Source organism: Lytechinus variegatus, chromosome 11 (genome assembly GCF_018143015.1).
Source record: "Lytechinus variegatus isolate NC3 chromosome 11, Lvar_3.0, whole genome shotgun sequence".
Classification (NCBI taxonomy): Eukaryota; Metazoa; Echinodermata; class Echinoidea; order Temnopleuroida; family Toxopneustidae; genus Lytechinus; species Lytechinus variegatus.
This window is the reverse complement of record NC_054750.1, coordinates 30,967,249-30,986,829: the sequence shown is the minus strand read 5'-3', so window position 1 is coordinate 30,986,829 and position 19,581 is coordinate 30,967,249. Positions and strand designations below refer to the sequence as shown.

Sequence of the window (19,581 nt, the reverse complement as noted above, 5' to 3'; positions counted from 1 at the left end):
CCAAGAACAAACAAACCTTTCCATGTTTTAGATAGATCTGAATGAAGAGAAAGGAAGTTGAGTTAATATAATTTACAAAAAGTCTTTGAATCAGACTGGTACGTACATGCAGACAAATGGATCCTGAAGACTTGCAAATTCATTTTAAAAAAATTTCAAATGCACACAACAAATATTTACCAGGCTTTGGATTACATGAAAAAAAGATGCATAGGTCTGAATAGTTTGGGTCTGATTGACTCTCCTAGGTGGGGAGAATGAAACCTTTGGAACAAGATAGCTTGTGTGAAAATAGTTATGCGAATAAAAGTAGACCTTAATCATGAATAACACATGGAATTTAGCTAGTAAAAAATTGATTTGAAGATATCTTTTACAACGGTACCTTTTTTGAACTTGTTTCTTGCCCAAACCACTTCGAGGAGTGCATTGTGCTGACCCCACTCCCCAACACAACGAGGCCACTGTGACAATATTTGCTTTACACAGAGCTGTGATTTACATAAAATGGCTTAGTATTGATTTTCATTTAGTTAATCATTGTCAAACTTGGGAAAAGTGTAGAGAAACAAGTATAAAACCCACTTTAAATGATAAAAACTTTGTGAAAAAATGCTAGAGATGTCTGGTATAAACTATTGTTCAGATTAAGTTTTGTCCCCAGATCCAGCTGGCACAAAAAAGGGTGAAGGTTGTGTTTACCAAGTGTTGAAATTTCAATTTGGGTGGAAAAATTGTTAGAAAACGCTTGAATGTATCTGTTTTATTTCAAATGACTAAAAGTGCAAGGAAATGTATGAGAAGTGTTTCGCAGGGTAAGTTTTATTTCACCCTTCCCCCTTGACACAACGTACAAACGAGCATTTCTGCACAAACAGATTTCTGCGAGCTTTACAAAAATGGACAGTGCTCACTCAAGTGTAACATTCTGTCAAAACTTTTGCTTTCATTGGATAGATGAGACCCAATCCCAAGATTATATGTGAAAACTTACCCACATGTTGTATATTTTTTAATTCCCAGGGCTTTTTCAAAGTGTAAACTTTTTTTTATATGCACTGTATATTTCACTTAAATTACCTCTTCTATGACATCTATCAGTAGATCATGTGTTCTTTCTATAGGAGGGCATGTACATGTAATACAGATTGTTAAAGAATACATCATGGATAAAGAGTTTGTATCACCACAAGAAAAAGCAGAAAGAGACATTTTGAGAGTATTTTATAGTCCATCAAAGGGAAAGTTGTTAGTGATTGCAATATTCAAATGCTCATAACTTTTTCATCATTTGTCCAATTTTTCTCAAACTTTCTTTGTCCTTATTCTTTGATTTTTCTGTTTCAACACAAGCCTACCTATTCCAAAGGTTTAAATCCCCTTTAAGCATGGTTCACCATATATCATACCTTTGTAGGTAATACATGTATGGCTGCCTGAAATCTCATTATGATGAAGCACTAATAGGTCTGATAGTTCTTTTTAAAATGCATTCAAACATGTTCAATACTAAAGTAACTGCATGAACATGTAAAAAAAAGTGATGAGCTTGAGAACACACACCGAAAAAAAATAAGAGAAAAGGATATCAATCAAAACCTGCTCTATATAATATATACGATCAAATAGGACCAAATATTTCTTCTTTTGACTAAATATATGCATGGAAGTATAAAGTAAGATCTAAACAAATGGGTAAAAGTAATGTGAACAACAAATATTAAATGTAAAGTATAGGAGAGATTATTTTTCATTTGATATGCCTAATTAGTTTTCCATGTAGATCCATTCAGAAAACATTTTTTTTTATATAAAGTTCAGACAAAAAATTTCTGCATTCTGCATTTCTCTCTATGATATGGCTGGCATTATCAATGGCTGGCAATCACAGAAGTGAATTTGATTTTGAACACTCTCCTTGGGCAGGTTTCATGTCAAAAGTTCTAAAGTGTCATTTATAATTGACAATAGACAAAAGAAAATAAACATCTTCAGCACTGAAGTAGTCAATATTATCAAGGAGGTGTGACAAAGATCTATGTAAGCGTGACTGAAATCACTTGAACTATCGTTGAGAATATAAGCTTACCTGGAATTGCCTCCATCTGCAGTAAAGCAACATCGTACTCTGGTAGAGCAATGATGTAAGCCAGGTTCTGGGGACCCAACAGGACTTTGTCCCCCAACCTCGGAGGCTTAGCCGGCCTCCACTCTTCCTGCTTCTTGGGGTAGCGACACACCCCGGCGGAGGCAGCACGGGGCTTCAAGGCTGTGGTAAGCGGTGACATGGAGGATGCTGCTGGTTGGATGCGTTCCGAGGCCGATGACCGAACAGACGACGCTGTGGTGGGGCGCTGGGAAAGCCTGGACGGTCGACTGCTGTTGGGCCTGGAGTATGGCTTACCGACGGGGCTGGGTTGGCCTACGGCCAGGAACTTACTGGCAAAGACGGGTGATGATTGTGGTCTCTTTGGCAGAGCTCTAGGAGTCTGTTACAAAGGCAAGATATGGGCATGATACATCTATGTGACATTCTAATAGACTCATCCAAATTCCAACTTGAAATGAAATATTCATGTACATCCATTCCTCTACAATTTTTTGGACACCCCTTTATATCCTGTTTTGACACTTTCACAGCAAGGCCATCAATGCAGTATAAGAGAAATCTGCACTGCCAGCTACATGTAATTTGTAAGTACGTGGTGGGACAGTAAATTTGATGATTATTCTTTCTTTATTCTTACCCACGATCTCAACAAACATGTTAAGACTATTCAATAAACCAGCATTTATAATTCTTTCTGCTCACCAACTGTATCACGTGTCTACAGGACCACACATAAATTTACAGAATTCAAAGGCAGGTTTTCTACATTAGCCAAGAGATTCCCTTCATGTTGGAAAATTCAAATTTTGTTCTAATTCATTCCTTTATATCTGATTTACAGGTGTATATCAATTTGACCTCAGGTAGAGTTGATTGTCTCACCTCTAGTACAAAGTTTGAAGAGCTCTTGGAAGATATTTTCTTGTGCAAGACTTTCTTGGTGTTCCTCTGGATACTCTCCATTAGATACTCGGACACCTCTTCAATGATGCGATGATTTGATCCCTGACCCTGTAGTAAAACATATTGGTAAATGCAGAACAAAGAGTAAGACATCCTCTTGGTCATGAGACAATAATAATAATAGGCATTTATATAGCGCCATCTATCTAGAAATATTCTATTCCGAGGCATGATTTTATTAATATTATTACCCCGGCTTTAGCTCGAGCTGCATTTCAGCGCTCATTCATTCAAGGAATTAATCCTGCCAGGTACCCATTCACCTCACCTGGGTTGAGTGCAGCACAATGTGGATGAGTTTCTTGCTGAAGGAAATTACGTCATGGCTGGGATTCGAACCCACGACCCTCTGTTTCAAAGTCAGAAGGCTAATCCACTGGGCCATAACGCTCCATATTACCAATACCAAAGCTTCCTTAGTTTCTATGCATGACTTTTTTTTGTGTTGTTCTGGATACGCTCCATTAAGGAACTCGGAAACCTCTTGAATGACACTACACTGCTACTACTCAAACCATCGCTACTCAAGCCACATTCAGCTCATCTCATCTGGTTTACAGTCCTATTCAGGACTTCACTCACTTTCAAGAGAGAATACTTCAAATTTCCTCTTTTCATCCTATCTCGTCTTTCAATTTCAATTTTTCTGCCAGTATTTCCTTCCCTTCTTCACATTACACATAGTGAACCGTAAACCTTCTCCATGTTATACACTGTATCATATGGATAAAACAGTACAGAGTGTCAAGCATTCAACTAGCAAGATTATAGAAAAAGACAAGACTAAAATGTCTTAAATTGGGCATGTCTTTCTTGGTGCTGCTCTGTACATTTGGTATTCTAAAACCTCTTGGGTACCGTGGGCAATAACGTACAATCATAAAAAGGATGACAACTTCTCCTGTCTGAAATTTCAAATGATTATTTTTTTCGATCTTATTTTCATTTTTATAATTACCAACATTGACACCATTATCATAACCATTATTTCCATTATCATACATGTAACTATTTTCATTAGTCCTCATAAATATCATTATCAATAATTAGTATCATTTAATATCACTTGTATTATAATTACCATTATCATCATTATGTTACTGTGATTATCGATATTGGTCATGATCATTAGCATTACAACTATTACCTGTAAGGTCACAATCATTATGTTTTATTATCATTATCAATCATTTTCATCACCATTTCATCAAGTAGATTCAGTTCCTCATCAAAGTCATGTTTTTAATAAAAGGAGCTTTCAAATGAGAAAATCAAGTGTGTGGATGGTAATAAAATGATTATTTTCTAAAATCTACATACATATACATTACATCCTGTGGTTTCAAAATCTCCCAGAGGCCAAGTTTACCACTTCTTACCCCTGTAAGTCGTATTCTCTCCATCACCGCTTCGACTCCCTCCATGGTTGATGCCTTCCCCGTTGCCTGGGTAACCAGATGGGAGATGGACAGGTCTTTGTTCAGGAAGGTGTAGAAGGAAGGCACAATACACAGGAGCTGGACCACTTCAGCCGCAAGCAAGGATCGATACTCACGATAGCTGTACAAAGGTGCAACAAAATACATGTATTATTATTTATTCATTCATTTATTTAACCCTTAGCACGACACGGACACATGTTCATGCTATTGTAAATTTATTTTCATCTGAACAATCATAATTGTTCTTCTCTTTTATGATGACAGAACAGACTTTGGAAAACTGAGTCAATGCTTCTTGTATTGTGTCTGTCATGTCTGTTGATTAATTTCCAATCATTTAGACTACGCATGCCCATTTCCATATTTTCCTGAAGATTAAAATAGAAGTCTGGCTTGAATGTGTCATGTTCAGAGTTAATTATTGATTAGAGGAAATGTTGTTTTTCATACAGGGTAGCTTCATCAGTGGTCGTAAGGCACTGTTTTACAGGAATGCCCCGATAATCATTCTTAAATGGTGACAGGTAAAGGCATATTAAACTGTTCATGCTCAGATTGTGGTCCTTGCTTGAAATCTCCCAAGGAAGTGGAGAAAGTGCAGACTTCTTGTTCATAATAAAACAGTAATGAATAGAGGCATGTTCAAGCTGATCATCCTATCAACAGAGAGTACATGCTAAGCCTATCAAGCTTGGGCAATCTTGTCGGAATGGTCCCTAGAGAGTGGAGAAGGTGCACACATCTTGTTCATTCTAAAATAGTGATGGTTAGAGGCATGTTCAAGCTGATCATCCTATCAACAGAGAGTACATGCTAAGCCTATCAAGCTTGGGCAATCTTGTTGGAATGGTCCCTAAGGAGTGGAGAAGGTGCACACATCTTGTTCATTCTAAAACGGTGATGGGTAGAGGCATGTTCAAGCTTATCATTCTCTTAACACAGCTGACATGCTTAGCCAAAGAAGTTTGGGAAATCGTGTTGGAATAGTCCCTAGGGAATGGAGAAAGTGCATGTTGGAATTGTCCCTAAGGAGTGTAGAGTGCACACACTTGTTCATCATAAAATAGTGATGAGGCATGTTCAAGCTGATCATCCTCTCAACACAGAGCACATGCTTATCCATTGATAGCCATTGAAGCATGGTAAATCTTGCCGGAATGGTTCCTATGGAGTGGAGAAGGTGCACACATCTTATTCATTCTAAAATAGTGATGGGTAGAGGCATCTTAAAGCTTGTCATCCTCTCAACACAGAGCACATGCTTATCCATTGATAGCCATTGAAGCATGGTAAATCTTGCCGGAATGGTTCCTATGGAGTGGAGAAGGTGCACACATCTTATTCATTCTAAAATAGTGATGGGTAGAGGCATCATATAGCTTGTCATTCTCAACAGAGTGTACATTCTGAGCCTATCAAGCTTTGGAAATCTTATTGGAATGGTTCCCAGGGAGTGGACAAAGTTCAAGCAACTTTTCCTGGTGCAGTGGATGGTTGTAAAAAACCAATATTGCCCTCCTCCATGTTTGCGATGAAAATAAACTAAAATCAAAACATAACGTAGTCGAATAAATAATCAAACAGAGAAGCTAGCCAAGAATTCGATATCTAAATGTACAGATACCTAGTAGCCATTTAAACCCGAGATGGAGAGCATCATTACAGATAAATGCCTTGACATGTATAAAGGAAGTATTATACTCACATTGGATTTGTTCTGTCAACAGGCCCCTCACTCTTCTTGCTTCCAATGTTATGATGTTTAATAAGCTCAGCGACAGTGTAATACAGGCACAGGTAAAGCTTGTCGTACAATCCACCGTCCTGCGAAAGAAACATGTGAATCATTCATAGAAGCTTTAACCAGTCAAAAATTCTGACCAGGACCTAATACAACATCACACCCAACTAGCCATGCATTAATTTCCCCGTTGCATGACAAAGTACATTACATGAAAATGATGATGCTTAATGTTTTCCGTGAAAAAATTGATGGTGCAAAAAATACAGCGGAGGAAAAGAAGAGTTCATGAAATGAAAAACAAAGAGGAAAATATAGGAAAGGGGATTATGAAGAAAGGTACCTGATGATTATCTCGATCAACCTTGACAGCACTGAGTAAGAGAGATAGAACCCGACACTGATGATCCTCCGACATTAGAAAGAGATCAAGACTATCAAAGTCATCTCTGCGGTATTAAGAAAAATAACGATAAACATTGATTACAAGAAGCGAATCATTTTCCCTTTGACAAGTTAAAGCAACATTAACATACAGTTCATACTATTAGATTAATTCTCCATTTCCTATTAAACAGTTATAATAGTTATGAGCAATTTGAATGACATACATGTCGGCCCATATTCTGAAGTCAGGTACAACTCAGGTTTAAAGTTGTGGTTTAAGTATGGATAGCCAGTTGTTACATAAATCACTAACAGTAGAGATATCATATTTCAGCTCATTGGCTCTCAAATCATTCATAATTGTCTAGGAAGTATAAATAGATGATTGTCTTTACCATCAATGAATCAGGAAAGAGCCCAGTAAATATGAGAAACATACAACTTAATACAAATTTTGACACTTTTGGCTTCCCATAATTTTAGCACAGAATTAGACCGTGGTCTAATTTAAACCTGACTTCAGAATATGGGCCATAGGGTCAACACTCACTTTTCTTGTCATCAGATATAAAGCTTCTAGTAGTAGTATGCAGTGCTTAGAAACATTTGTATCAAGCGCTATATAAATGTTGCATCTTATTTTTATCATTATTCCAGGGCCATGGTCTTGTGTCATAAAGTTCACAATTTCTATAACAGGATTACCATCAGCCAATCAAATCAACCGATTTCAGTAGCTTTTATTATTATACCACATTTAATGAAACAGGCTCCTGATGGTCTTTAGGGTGTATTTCCTTATTATCCTTCATTCAATTTCCTTTATAATATATAACGATCAGAGTATAAACGGAAAGATCACTCTTGACAAGCATTCACAAGGAATTCTAATGTACTGACATCCATTTACACCTGTGTGGAGAGAGGCAAAAGTAGATGAATGCACTGTCCATGGACATACTCACATGACGTCTCGAAGCTTGGTGACGGTCAGAGCCTCCTGAAGGAGTGAATGTGGAATATCAAACTCTAACGAAGCTACAAGCAGCAGCAGGAGGACATTGCACTTTTCTCTCTCTGATGCGCGCATCTCCAGCAGCTGCTCCAGGAAATTATGGCATGTCAACCCTGGATTTCTGCTGCAGAAATCAACAAGGATGATGATAATGATAACTAAAATAAACATGTATATTACATAGGTCATGTAGATTCGAATCAGTGATAGGTCAATACGCCATCACGTGACCATGGCTGCGAGGATCGCATTTGTTATATTCTAGGTTTTGACGTCACCTCAGGGAATATACCGCGTTGTATTTTCAATTGCGGCGTTATATCCACTAAGGTGACGTCACTCGCTGCATACAAGTTGCCCAACAAGGTACTTGATGTACGCGCTAGTGTTAACGCGTCGATTGCATGAAGAACGCACTTAATGTATTTTTTTAAAAAAACTATTATGACGTAGATGGATCAGAGCAGTAGCAAGAATTTCGGGTTTGAGTCAGATGATGAATACAATTTCTGATGGCGAATCCACATATACTATATAATATAACAGATATTGCCTGGTCTATTGTTTTAATAAATAACATTTCAACTCCCCTCCGAAGCTATATTTTTCCCTCGGGATAATATTTTCCCTGAGCGCTGTGCACTTCGGGCAAAATATAATCCCTTGGGAAAAATATAACTCCGTCGGGGAGAGGAAATGTTATATTCAAACTCTAGGTAGGCAATATCTGTATAATATCACATTGTATGATTATGACGTCTCTTTACGTTTTAAAGGACTTCAATTATATTACTCCCCGAGCTTTACCTCGGTGGCAGTGATTACTTACAGCGCACACATATATCAAGGAATTCATTCCTGCTTGATACCCATTCACCTCATCTGGGTTGAATGCAGCAAAATGTGGATCAATTTCGTGGTGAAGGAAACCATGCCGTACATGTAGAATTCATCAAAAATGGTTTAAATTTAGCAAAGAAATATGCGGACAAATTTCTCTCCCACCGCCTGAACCCTAGCACACAGCATATTCAGTCAAGCCGTGTTAAAGAGAAATTCCAGTAGTTGCAGTAAACACTGATTTCATGAGAAAGTCTGTAAAACCAGGCTTAATTGTCAGTATATCATCGAGGATCTAGATCTGGTACAGTTACATAAACTGAACTTTGTGAAATCTTGAAATCTACGCTGAAAAACGTTCACACTGAAGATCACCAACACAGATAGGCACACGTGGGACAGTGTATTATTATTGCTCGAATAAAGACCCGACGGAAGTGACCGAATCCGCGCTTATTTTGCTTATTTCTCAGCAATTACACAATTTCTTCCAGAATCCTTTGGCACATATTTTTTATTCATACAAACAGACACTTGGGTGGTCATTATATTAGATTCTGTAAAAAGTCACTTTTGAGATCGTTACCAAAACTGGAATTTATCTTTAACCAGCGCTGAATAATCACATGCATGCATTCACTTTTGTACTAGCACGCGCAACAGATGTCGACTTTTTCCCATGATGCATTGCAAATTTCGGCATGTCCGCTGCAACCGATAGATGGCGCACCGCAATGTGGATCCACCGAATTGAGTTACCTTTGTGTCTGTTGACTCTCCGTCAGGATATCTCCTTGTATGTTGTGTGCCATATACGCCAGGCGTCTGTGGTCTGTGCCAACGTTCAGATCACCAGTCGTTGGGAACTTCATCATGAAGTGTGTTGTCTGTAATGTAAATGGTATGATGGGGTGTTGCAATTAATTGCAAGTTAAGCTTTGTTTTTCGGGGATAATATAATGCATGGATTTCTGTAAATCTGACTTGAAACCTTAATATGTAATACTTGTACTAAACAAAAATGATCACAATTGAGATTCCAATCCATAATAAAAGTTATAAGATAATTAAGAACAGATACTTTCCAACAAACATACCATTGTGAGGCAAGAGCTCTGAAATAATAGGAAATTCCATGTACATGATTTAGATTTTGATAAAACATGTAAGATCTACCTCTCCCTACCTTATGACCATATATTCCATGAACTTGAATCTTCTTCAGAGAACTGGGTACAAACTGGTCCTTGGGAAGCTTGTGTCTCTGTAAAAACAAAAAAAATATGATGAAATGAAAGGGAAATGGGATGAAACAAACAACTTTTTTACCTAAAAAAGGTGTGTGTTTTTTTAAAGAGGTACATGTACGTGCAATTGCAAAGTGTTCTGAGCCTATTGGGATTAAAAGTTGAAGTATATAAAAAAAAATCCAAGGAAAAATAGGCACATCCGAATCTCACAATGATAAATTTACATGCATACTCAATTTAAAAAAAAATCCTATGCCATCGAATAAATCATTACACAAAATTTGTGTTGAAAAATAGTTCCCCAGTAAATCTTTATGACTCTCTGTTAATAATCACTTACATTTTTTTTGTTAACATCGTTGGCTGTAACAGATTTAAGTCAGAGTATTAGATCACAAAGTAAAAATTATCTAGTTGACTTAATATCTTACCACAGGGTGATCTGAAACTGATGTATCCTGGAAGAAATGCTGAACTTGAATCCTCTCCGCAGCTAGAAAAAAAAATTCATGTTATTTAGGACGAAAGCAACCCTTTCAATATTTTATTGAAAGACAATAATGATGTGATGACAATTTCCAATTCACAATATTCCTTTTCAGAAAGAAAGAAAAAGTTTTCTGCATTCACTTTTTGTGTATAGGGAATGATGAGGATTGGAAACATACAGCCGCTTGCAAGATTCCGGCGTGAAAGTCACAGCCCTGACATATGGTAAGCTCACTTAATTGACAATTTATTGCCTCTCTGTTTTTATTGATGTCTTTCTTGAAATGAATACTATTTGTAATTTTTTTTATGTTCTTATTTTAATATAAAATAAAACAAACAAATTAAAACAAGCCTGCTCTACACAGAATATCAAAGAAACAAAATAACATAAACAATTAAAAGACTGTACATGATTACACAAAATATTCTTTTAATTTCAGGATGCAATCTGATTCTGGGGATATTTACTCTTCATTCTACCTTATCAGATATTCCTAGTAATGGTGATGTTGAATGATGATGATGATGAGGATGATGAAGATGATGATGATGATGATGATGATGATGATGATGATGGATGATAATGGATGATGATGATAGTATTAATGATGATGATCATGATCATCATCATCATCATCATGATGAAGATAATGATGAAAATTATGGTGAGGAGAGTGATATTGATGATGATGAGGAGGATGAAGTTGATGATGATGTTGATGATGATGATGATGATGGTGATGATGGTGATGATGATGTTGATGATAATAACTTGATTTATGGATCAGTTAATATACAACTGATACTCACATGTTATTAGTCTCCCGTCCAACATCCATACATTAGGAAGACAATCAATTACATGAATACGATCTAATGACAACATGAAAACAAAACAGAAATCATATTAGAATACTAGGTAAAAATAAATGATAAACCACACATAAAAAAGTCCTTTTTTATAACAAATAAATCAAACATCGACCAAATAAAAAAGACCCACCTCGGATTCACTCAGAAATATAATCCAGTTTCTCTCTTTTCAGTCAGCTTTTAAAAAAGTAACATTAAAATATTAGGGAAACATTAATATATCAGGGTAAATCCCCATAAATGCCATAAAAGATCAGTTTCAAAGTTTCAAAATCAGATAACAATATAACAATATACATAAGAAACTGTATACTGTAATATAAATGCAAAAGACCATGTCAACTCCTCATGACCTGGAAGTAGTTTCATATTAAAGTGACATTAAAAGACATTGTTACATATTATTAGGGCATTTGATTGGCTGAAAGAACATAAGGAAATTCAAAATCTTTTATGAAACTTAGCCAACACAGGCACAACAAATGGTACTAGGCCAAACAATAACAATGTGATCTCAGGGTGGGCATCATATTTCCACAAATTATATTTTGATGATGAATACATACAGGTACACAGCATTCTTGTTCTAGCAATGATCAAATGTTTACTTTAAAGCGAATTCAAACCAAATGAAAGCTAGGTAATCAACAAGCGATGATAACATTGTTTAGCATGCTGTAATATTTCCTTGAAACACTGTACTATACTTACAATATGGATCTTTATCCAGCTTGGGGTTGCCATGGAGACTAAGTTCCAGGATGTACATGTGTCTGATATGCCTCAGGTCACTCCACACTAGATTGTTCAGGCTTAGATTTAGAGTGCCAAGAGCAACAAATTTACTCAAACCATCCAGATTTGTCACCTGCAATAAACACAAAAATTATTTCCCACTAAGTGATAACGGCAGGTAGAAGTAGAACAGCATGAATTTATTTTCGTGTTGATTAGATTGAAAGTTGTTTTTTATTTCAAGCTAAAAAAGAGCTTGATTTCAACGTCATGCCCAACAATGTTTGCTGTGTACGAATGTGAAGAGTCCAAGTTCAGTGCACATAAATGGTATTTTTACACAGTTTTGGATACACATTCCAGTGTAAACTTTTTCCAGTAAACATTTGAACTCAATTTTGATCAATATGACAGAAAACCAGGACAGTTTTTAATTCTTATTTAATGTTGCAAAGCCAATGCCTATGATATTCCATTTACTGTCTAGGTAGGTTGGATACTTTGGTGAGTAGGGTGGATTGTTGTAGGCTTCTAACAGATTCCAAAATGTTTAAAACAGATTTAATACCTGTAAAGTTATATTTTTATCTGTATCCTTCATTCTCATGACTCAGATATACCAGCCTTGAGACCATGAATTGAAATGACATAATAACAACATCAATAATGAATATTTAAAATATAAATGATAATACTATTAATGGTACATATTTACCCAGGGTTGCCACTTCAGTTTTGAAAACTGTTCTCCCAGCGGGTCCTGCTATTTATCATTTATCCTTAATTAATACAAAATAGAAATACCTGATTGTTTCCGAGATGAAGATGCCACAGATGGTGGCATACCATAAGGTTTTGAACCAGAGTGATGTCATTGCCTTTTAAAATCAGCGTCTCTAGCTTCGGGAGTACATTCAGGTTTTCTATCCTTGCTGTAATTGACAAAAAGAAATGTTATGGCCTGTATTCTGAACTTGGGTTTAAATTAAACCCTGGTTTAAAGTTGTGGTTTAACTATGGAGAGCCAATTGGGGCACAAATCCCTAACAGGTTACATTCAATTTATTAACTCATTTGACACTCAAATTGTTCATCATTGTCTGGAAATGATAACTGAAGTATTTTTATTCATTATCAAAGCAAGAAACAAACAGTAAACATAAGACATATACATTATAAACAAAATATTTGAATTTTTGGCTCCCCTTAATTTTAGCACAGAGTAAGACCGTGGTCTAAGTTACACCTGACTTCAAAATACGGGCCTATGAATTTCAAATTTAAATGGCATTGTCTATACATACCCACATCATGTTTTCCATATAGTGTCCTTAATAATATCAGGAGCACATTATTAAGAAACAATTAGGATATTGACTGATAACTGATATACTGAAATCATTGCTTTTAATTGGCTTGGAACAAATTTAAGTTGGCGAAGATGACTATTCATTTAATGAACCACTACAAAGTGTATGGGCATCAGCGCAGAGGATTATCACATGTTCATGGGGGAGAATCTACTGCTGCGTCGCCCCCCCCAAAAAAAAAAAATAAATAAATAATTCTCCAAACTGACGCTCATGACCCAGGGCCTGCCTGAAACAAAAAGTGCATTTTCACCAGCAAAGCTCCTGCCTGGCTGGTATTAAAGGAGAATGAAATCTAAGTTAGCTTGAATGAATTCAGAAAAAAAAACATATACGATGAATGAAAGTTTGAGAACAGGTGGACGTTTAATAAGAAAGTTATAATCATTGGAATTTCAAAATCAATAAATGCTATGGAGTTCCCCTTTTTGACAATGTGACCAAGAATTGTGATATCACAGCAGAACAACTCTTCCCTTTGTAAATATACCCCAAAATATCAATTTTTCCTAATTCTCAAAAATCTTTGACCATTCTAAATTTAATGAAATCTCTATAAAATGCCTCCCATGAAGAAAAAAAAGTGATCAAAGAATGGACTTGATAAAAATTTAATTTAAAGTAAAATATGTCGAAAAGTAAACTTTGATTTTTATTGCATTGTCAACGGGAGGATGTCCACAACTTTAGTGAGCTCAACTTTCAAATGCCCATAATTTTCCTGCTATTTGCTCGATTTTTCTCCAAATTTCATTGATTTATTTCTTTGATGCTTCCATCTTCACACAAGCTTACCTTTTTCCATGGCTTCATTTGTACACTATTATTTCTCCATTACCTATCAATGGATGTGGTGGCAGTGCCCCCCCCCCATACCTCCCTCTGATTCATTTGAGTTTCCCTAGATACATTGGCGGCGGAAGCCAAAAAATTTAGGGGGGGTCCACCTGAAATTTTGTGATGGACACAGGTAAAAAATTTGACAAGCAAAAAAAAAAAAAGGTTATCAACGACTAATTGAGGGGGACCTTCCCCCCACCTTAAATTTAAGGGGGGACCTGTTCCCCCCCCCTCCCCCGCTTCCGCCGCCTATGCCTAGATACAAAACAAACTTACCTAGACCACGATTTGACAAATCAACATATTTGACCTCGTTCAAGGGCCCCCTGCACCTCCTCCTCAGGAGCTGGGAAATCACAGAACAAACAGATCAGTTTATAGTAGGATTCACTTCATGTGGACAACTGGAGTAATAATTGCTGTATAGCGCATATCATTAACAATATCACAAAACAGAATTAAACTGGCATGAAAATTAAAAAGAAGCATTATCTTAAATTTTTGAGCCGAAAGGCAAGGATAAAGAAGTTGGACACAAACAAGTACATGTATACATACCCTTCCATATTTCTCCTTAAATCTTTTTTCAGCAAGGACTGCGCATGTAGTGCATTCCCACATGATGATGTCACAATTAAGCAGTCCTTTTGGAGTCTGACAAAACAATACAGTCCTTGTGCACATCTCAGTGGCATGCAAATGAGTAGACAGGAATAACCTTCATTTCTGGGGATTTATTTAACAATATCTGACATTTCACTAAATATATTGGTGAGTGGAGCCAACGTAGCTCAGCGGAACAACCGAAATACAGAGACTGAAGCTTTTCGGTCTAGCAAATGAGACAGTTGATGATGTCCATCACTCACCATTTCTTTTCTTTTTTTTTATTGTTTGAATTATACAATATATCGTGTTTTTTTACAGATTTCACAAGGAGCAACTTGACTGAACCATATGACATGATATACGATATTATTATTAAAACAATGCTATTTCCACATGTTCAGTGAGGACTTAATCTTTGTTTAACTTGACAACAAGGAGAAAATTTGAATATTTCATATTTCATGTAATAAAATTCAAAAGAAATTGTATGACGTCATCAGTCTCATTTACAACACATACCTACCACTACCAGGATCATACCCAGTTGTTGTGTGTCCAGAGGACAGGTTTTAGAAAGTCATTTGCAAATTTGGACAAATTTACAAGCAAAATTTCATCAATTTTTAGTAGGGCCTATTAATGTTAGGAAATATTAATAGGAACAAAATAGAAGATGATTACAAAATACAGGTAGGCCTATTGAATGCATATTTTTAGTGTTTAGACCTAGGCCCGGGCTAGGGCCTAATCCAAAGACAAAAAAGGAGGCTTCAAGAATATAAATTGTACCGACACCTGAACCCCATTATGACCCATGCTAGCCTATGGCTATGTCCTGATCCTATGATGAATGACATGTCATTGTGAAATCAAGCGAAACTTTAATAAAATGTCATAACTTTCTTATTTTACAACCAATTTTAACATGTTTGATGAAATTTTCAGTGTTAGGCCTAGTAGTAGGCCTAGACAAGGCCCACTGTTATAAACTCAAAATGCTGAAGACCTGTAAGGCAGCAGGACCTGATGGGTTTCACCCAAAAGTTCTGAGAGAAACAGCAGAAACGCTATGTGTACCCCTTACACTCATCTTCAGGAAGTCACTGAAAGAGGGTGTCCTCCCACAGGCATGGAAAGATGCCAACATAACACCCATTCACAAAAAAGGTAGCCGCAGTGCTGTAGAGAACTACAGACCAATTAGTCTAACTTCAGTCATTTGCAAGATTTTGGAATCAATTATACGAGATGCTGTTGTTAAGCACCTTGTTGAGAATGATGTCCTGCATGACTCCCAGCATGGATTTCTCCCAAGTAGATCATGTGTCACACAGCTGTTAGAAGTCATGGAGCTCTGGACGTCAACTCTTGATGAAGGATACAAAGTGGATGCAATCTATCTCGACTTCAGTAAAGCTTTTGACTCCGTGCCTCACCAGCGGCTCATGAATAAACTTGAGTCATATGGTATTACAGGTTGTATCAAGAATTGGCTACGTAGTTTCCTTTTAAGACGCAGACAGAGAGTTGCCCTTAATGGAAAAGTTTCTCGGTGGAGGCCCGTCCAAAGTGGAATTCCGCAGGGAAGTGTTCTCGGCCCCACCTTGTTTGTGATCTTCATCAATGACCTGCCTGAAGTTGTCGACAGCATTGTCAAGATTTATGCAGATGACACAAAACTATTTCGTGAAATCAAGCAAAGGAGTGACTGTGACCGACTTCAGGATGATCTAGATAAGCTGGTGGAGTGGTCAGAGAAATGGCAACTAAACTTCAATGCATCTAAGTGTAAGTCTCTTCACATAGGAAAGCAGAGCGTACACTTTCAGTACCAGATTGATGACACTGTGCTTGAAAAAGTCAGCGAAGAGAGAGACCTAGGAGTTATCATTGACTCTGACTTGAAGTTCCACTCCCATGTTGCAAGTGCCGTACTGAAAGCCAACCGTGTACTTGCTCTGATCAGGCGTACTTTCATTTATAGAGATAAAGATACCATTGTTAAATTGTACAAAGCATTGGTGAGACCTATTCTTGAGTATGGAAATGCTATTTGGCACCCAAGGTATGTCTGTGACCTTAAAGCCATTGAAAAAGTTCAGCGACGTGCGACCAAGTTGGTGCCATCATTGAAAGATCAAGAATACAGTAGAAGGCTTCGTTCCTTGAAGTTACCTTCCATTCAGTACAGAATGCGAAGAGGGGATATGATACAGACGTACAAGATCATCAATGGCATTGATGATTTGAACAAGGACATGTTCTTCACATCTGCATCAACTCAGACGACACGTGGACATCTATGCAAATTGTATGTGAGGAGAAGCAGACTGGATGTTAGAAAAAATACTTTCAGTGCCAGAGTTGTAAATGACTGGAACTCCTTGCCGGTAGAGATAGTTACTGCATCAACGTTGAACAGATTCAAGTCACAGTTAGACAAGTTTTGGTCTGCAGTGCAATATGCTCACCCATGGGAATAGTAACTCTGGCACAGCACACAGGCACACATTATTTTAATAGTTAGATGGAGATAGCAACAGTGATAGACCTGGAAACACGACTGCATAATTAATTGCATTTTTCCAGTAGATCCGGTAATAAGGTAATAAGAATATGCTTGACTTTGGCTTTGCTACCTACCTACCTATGGATACCTATGGATGCTTCTGAACGCAGTCTAAGACTCTATATTCAGTTCCAAATTCTGTCTCCTTTTTAGGTTGGCCGGGTCATGTCCTGGTGGGTCAGCATCAAACTTGAACTTCACAGGTTCACATCTCCAATACTTGTCCAACCCATTCTCGAAGCTGTGGACACTGGGTGCATTTACTAATTCATTACTGAGGCTATTCCAAGGTTTCCTCATTCTTATGTAAAAGGAATTCTTACGTTTCTCAGTTACTGACCTCGGAATGTACAATTTTTTATCATGACCCCTGGTAGGCCCCTGCACCTGTCCCAAATCTGGCACTACTTCCTGGTCATACCTGTGAAATAACTTGTATGTTTCGATCATGTCTCCTCGCGCACGGCGATAAGCTAATGTAGGAAGTTTTAGTTGAATCAATCTTTGTTCATATGGGAGGTTCTTAACCTCTGGTACCAACTTAGTGGCCCTTCTTTGTACATTTTCTATTGCTTGAATATGTTTCTTTAAGTATGGACTCCATACTGCATGAGCATACTCCAAATGAGGTCTAATCAATGCTTTGTATAGGAGCAAGAAGTTCTCCTTGTGAAGATAAACAAATGTTCTCCTAATAAGATTCATTAGCCTATTGGCTTTTTTTATCTTTGACTGAAAGTGCTGGTCAAAACTAAGCTTTGTGTCAACGATCACTCCTAAATCTTTACTAGTTTCAACTTGTGATAGATTATGTGAGGCATTATCATGTGTCATTGTATAGTCATTGGAATCATCATTTCTTTTACCTATTGTAAGAACACAACATTTATCCGGATGGAACTTTAATAGCCACTTGTCTGACCATGAAACTAGACGATCTAAATCCGCTTGTAATAACTCAGCATCTTTGTCATTTTTTACATGCTTGTATAACTTGGTGTCATCTGCAAATAAATGAACAGTACTTGACAATATCTGATCTGGTAGATCATTAATGTACATTACAAAAAGCAGGGGTCCGAGGACACTCCCTTGCGGTATTCCGCTGGTTACATCAGCCCAGTCAGAGAACACACCATTCACACAAACACTGTGATGTCGACCAACAAGAAATGACCTAACCCACTCGCATATGAGCTTAGATATGCCAAATCCCTCAACTTTGGCTAAAAGTCTTTGGTGTGGGACCTTATCAAAGGCTTTCATGAAATCTAGGTAGATGACATCAACTGCACCACCAACCTCCAACATATTTGTCCAATCATCTAACACATTGAGTAATTGCAACATAGTTGATCGTCCTGATACAAATCCAAATTGTTTTGAACTGAGAAGATTGTTGCTCTTCACATGCTCATATATTTCATCCCTCAGGATAGACTCCATGATTTTACATACAATACATGTTAGACTTATTGGTCTGTAGTTAGAAGGGAGTTTACGATCACCCTTTTTGAATACGGCACTGACGTTGGCCTTTTTCCACACATTTGGTACTACGCCTGATGCAAGAGAGTTTGAGTAAATAATACTCAATGGTTTTGCAAGAACAGGTGCCAGTTCACGCAAGACACGGGGATGTAACCCATCTGGCCCTGGTGATTTGGATATATTCAAACTCTCTAGTTTCTTAAATACACACTCTTCAGTAATTACAATTGTGTCTAGTATGTGAACGTCATGACATTTAACTGATGGGAGTGGTCCATCAGGATCTTTAGTAAAGACACTAGAAAAATGTGTCAATAGTGCATTTGATTTCCCTACATCTGATTCTGTCAGTGTTTTACTACTTCCAGTTCCATCTTGGTAGAGTGGTGGTATTCCACTCTTTACTTTTGTCTTGTATTTTGCATACTGCCAGAATTTCTTAGGATTAGATTTTACTTCCTTGGCAATGTTTGACTCATATCGTTTTTGACAACGTCTTGTTGCTGTCTTCACTTTATTTCTGATTGTGTTATAAGTTTTCTTCTTTTCTGCGGTTTTGTCTCTAATATATCTTTCCCAGGCTCTGTGCTTCTTCTTAATCAATTTCAAGGTGTCATAATCAACTGGGAAATCATTTCCTTTGCCCCATGCATGTTTACCACATGTTACTACAGAAGGAATAAATTCGTCCTCAGCTTCATCAATTAGACTCAAAACATGAGACCACTGCTGATTTACATCATCCATTGCCGATAGTTCTTTTTCCCAGTTTACGGAGCTTAGTTTCTCTCTCATACCTCCAAAGTTACCTTTATCATACACAAACCTTTTTTTCTCATTTGAACTACAATCAG

General features: G+C 37.2%; 1 protein-coding gene across 6 annotated transcripts in view; it reads right to left on the bottom strand.

The window, feature by feature from the left end:
• LOC121424499 overlaps positions 1-19,581 on the bottom strand; it is a 50,768-nt gene that overhangs the window by 30,199 nt on the left and 988 nt on the right. Inside the window, exons 1-15 of one of the 6 annotated variants that reach the window (XM_041620209.1) lie at positions 14,617-14,694; positions 14,335-14,404; positions 12,653-12,780; positions 11,825-11,981; positions 11,051-11,113; positions 10,180-10,241; positions 9,685-9,762; positions 9,258-9,385; positions 7,609-7,782; positions 6,600-6,705; positions 6,221-6,339; positions 4,453-4,633; positions 2,993-3,121; positions 2,090-2,489; positions 17-37 (exon numbers count right to left, since the gene is read on the bottom strand). In XM_041620209.1, coding sequence (XP_041476143.1) covers positions 17-37; positions 2,090-2,489; positions 2,993-3,121; positions 4,453-4,633; positions 6,221-6,339; positions 6,600-6,705; positions 7,609-7,782; positions 9,258-9,385; positions 9,685-9,762; positions 10,180-10,241; positions 11,051-11,113; positions 11,825-11,981; positions 12,653-12,780; positions 14,335-14,404; positions 14,617-14,679 — 1,879 coding nt within the window. In that variant the 5' untranslated portion in view covers positions 14,680-14,694. Of the gene's footprint in view, positions 1-16; positions 38-2,089; positions 2,490-2,992; positions 3,122-4,452; positions 4,634-6,220; positions 6,340-6,599; positions 6,706-7,608; positions 7,783-9,257; positions 9,386-9,684; positions 9,763-10,179; positions 10,242-11,050; positions 11,114-11,243; positions 11,291-11,824; positions 11,982-12,652; positions 12,781-14,334; positions 14,405-14,616; positions 14,695-19,581 lie in introns of those variants that run through there. The other 5 variants (XM_041620210.1, XM_041620213.1, XM_041620211.1 and 2 more) reach the window with 5 other exon arrangements.